Source organism: Rutidosis leptorrhynchoides, chromosome 5 (assembly GCF_046630445.1).
Source record: "Rutidosis leptorrhynchoides isolate AG116_Rl617_1_P2 chromosome 5, CSIRO_AGI_Rlap_v1, whole genome shotgun sequence".
In the NCBI taxonomy this organism is placed as follows: Eukaryota; Viridiplantae; Streptophyta; class Magnoliopsida; order Asterales; family Asteraceae; genus Rutidosis; species Rutidosis leptorrhynchoides.
This window is the reverse complement of record NC_092337.1, coordinates 330995370-330998378: the sequence shown is the minus strand read 5'-3', so window position 1 is coordinate 330998378 and position 3009 is coordinate 330995370. Positions and strand designations below refer to the sequence as shown.

At 33.0% G+C, this 3009-nt stretch overlaps 1 protein-coding gene across 1 annotated transcript; it reads left to right on the top strand.

Moving 5' to 3' along the window:
- Positions 1 to 313: 313 nt before the first annotated feature.
- LOC139850464 (MYB-like transcription factor 4) lies at positions 314 to 2066 on the top strand. The gene is made up of 2 exons (XM_071840035.1): positions 314 to 679; positions 1192 to 2066. The coding sequence occupies exons 1-2, from the start codon at positions 417 to 419 to the stop codon at positions 1856 to 1858; spliced, it is 930 nt and encodes a 309-aa protein (XP_071696136.1). The 5' UTR covers positions 314 to 416; the 3' UTR covers positions 1859 to 2066.
- The last annotated feature ends 943 nt before the right edge of the window (positions 2067 to 3009 follow it).

The window sequence follows — 3009 nt, the reverse complement described above, 5'->3', positions numbered from 1 at the left end:
GGAGTATTTTTTAATGTAACGAACTCCAAATTCCGCTGCTGATTTGAAAAATTAACTAATACACTTGTTATGAAATAAAAACTTTATACTACAGTACTAAAAAGATGTAGTACATAGATAAGTAGAAACAATCACTAAATATCTACATCTACAGTATCTTTATAACACAAGCCCACTATCCACTCCCTCAAACCTGTCTCACCAACTCGCATCTAGAAGCAATTATACATCTATCTCTCTCAACCTCTTATATATTTAGTCAAAAGCTTATAAATCCCCAAATCAAGTACTCAAAATGGCAGGCTTATATATATATATATCCATTTCTCTCCCTATCTCTCCATTAAAATTCAATTTGTTTCTTTTTATATAAAATAAATAAATATAAAACCAAGAAATAATTAAAAATATAAATAATGGGAAGGTCTCCCTGTTGTGAAAAAGCGCACACAAATAAAGGTGCGTGGACCAAAGAAGAAGATGATCGTCTTATTGCTTATATCAGAACTCACGGCGAAGGTTGCTGGCGGTCACTACCAAAAGCCGCCGGGCTCCTCCGCTGCGGCAAAAGTTGTCGTCTCCGGTGGATCAATTACCTTCGCCCTGATCTCAAACGTGGCAATTTCACTGAAGATGAAGATGAACTCATCATCAAACTTCATAGCCTCCTTGGCAATAAGTATGTTAATTTTCTATTTTTTTTTTCTTCAAAATTTTCTCAAATTCTTTATCTTTTTTAATATTAACACCTTACCCATACAAGCAAACTAGTTTTATAATGTGGGTCTTGTGTGATTTCTTTAAATTCTTATTCTTTTTAACAAATAAACAATACCCATATACAATTGTTTCTTTAATGTTGATTTCTTTGTGCATCCACTTTCATTTTAAAGAATTTTCAAATTTTCAATTCATTCCGAGAATTGAATAAAGAAAAACAATACCTATGTTAGCCTCTCCAAGAAATGAATTATCAAAAACTTCATTTTTTAATGTGGGTTTTTTTTGTCAGCTTCTGTTTTCAAGATTCAACCAATTCCTATTTCTTTTTAACAAATAAACATACCCCATGTTAAAAAAATGTTTTTTTTACAAGAATTCTTAAAAGGGTCATAATATTTTTAATAAATAAACAATACCCATATCAAAAACTTTGATTTCTAATTTGGGTTTTTATTGGGGAAATAATAGGTGGTCTTTGATTGCCGGAAGATTGCCCGGAAGAACAGACAATGAAATAAAGAATTACTGGAATACACATATTCGAAGAAAGCTAATAAACCGTGGAATTGATCCGGCGACTCACCGGCAAATTACAGATCATCTCACCAATAACATTACCACCACAACCACCGCTTCCGCCTCCAATTCTTCGCCGGACGTCACCCCCACCACCACCACCATCTCATTTGCAAGTACAACACCAAGTGCACCAAGTACAACTCATCATCTCATTGTTAAAAATGAAGAATTGGACCAAGATATAAAAATCCATATCAATTCTCCAGACTACCGGAAAATTACAAACACTTCGCCGGAAAAACAAGAAAGATGCCCGGACTTGAATTTGGAGCTAAGAATTGGCCCACCTCATCATAATCATCAAAACGACATGGTAGTATCATCATCATTATCATCATACGTACAACAACAACATCATCATCATGCATTGATGATCGGAGGAATAAATTCCGGCGGTGGGAGTATTTGTTTTGGATGCAGTTTGGGTGTAAAGAGCGGAAAAGAATGCAGTTGTACATCCAGTTTGAATGGTACAAGTGGTAGCAGAAGTGGTTATGATTTTTTGGGTTTGAAAAATGGTGTTTTGGACTACAGAAGTTTGGAAATGAAATATTAATATCTTTTTAATTGGGTAACTTTTTTTATAAAAAAAATGACGAATGACGAAGTGATATTAGATTTTTTTCTTTGTAAAATGATGATATAACGGTAAAAATATTTAGTTTATAGAAGAAGTAAATAGTCATTTGTCAATTTCATATATGATGTCGAATTGTCGAGATTTGTAAAAGATATTTTAATTGTTTATTGGAGTAGTTTCTACCCATCGAATGCAAGTACTTTGTTTAAACTATGGCAAGCTTATATATACCGCAAAAGAAAGAATAAATTTTTTCGCAAAACTAGTTGGTCAGGTCCGATGATTCTACAAGAAATTCAACTCTGATGTTTCGAGTATTCAACAGTTCGAAGAAGATTACTCTCGACCGGCTCCAATGGATCACAAAACTGAGTTACATCGATGATCATGGCTAACTTAGCTAGGGGTGTTCAAAACCGGATATCCGAAATTTCGGATATCCGAATTTCGGATATCCGAAATTTCGGATATTGGATTTGGCCATCCGAAATCCGAATCCGAAATTTCGGATATCCGAATTTCGGATATCCGAAATTTCGGATTCGGATTTCGGATTATCCGAATATCCGAAACTTATTTTGAGTACTTAAGATCAAATACAAATTACATAGATTATCCTAACACAAACATAACACATAGATTACATAATACATAAGTCTCAACACAAACATAACAAATTCAAAATACAAATTATCCATATTACTTTAAACTAAGTTTAACATCCAAATTACGAAACACAAACATAACAACGTGGTAAAGAACGAATCTTCAATTCTTCACTCTTTCCAATCATCAAAAGAACAAAAGCACTACCTGTACATAGAAATTAAAGTGAATAATTAACTAAAGAAATCTATATATATCACATATCACAACATATGAATAACAAAGTACTAAACATCTTGTGGAAGCTACAATTTTGTTGATACTTAACTTACTGTCATCAATCGCTCTAAATTAACAACTTTTAACATGGTTGTAAATGAGACTAACAAACACTGAACATGAACATGTAAGGAACATATCATTAGTTCACCTGTTCATAATGAGCCTAACATGTAAGGAACATGAACACAACTTAACCAACTAACAAACATATCATTAGTTCATTCCTACTCATAAACAGA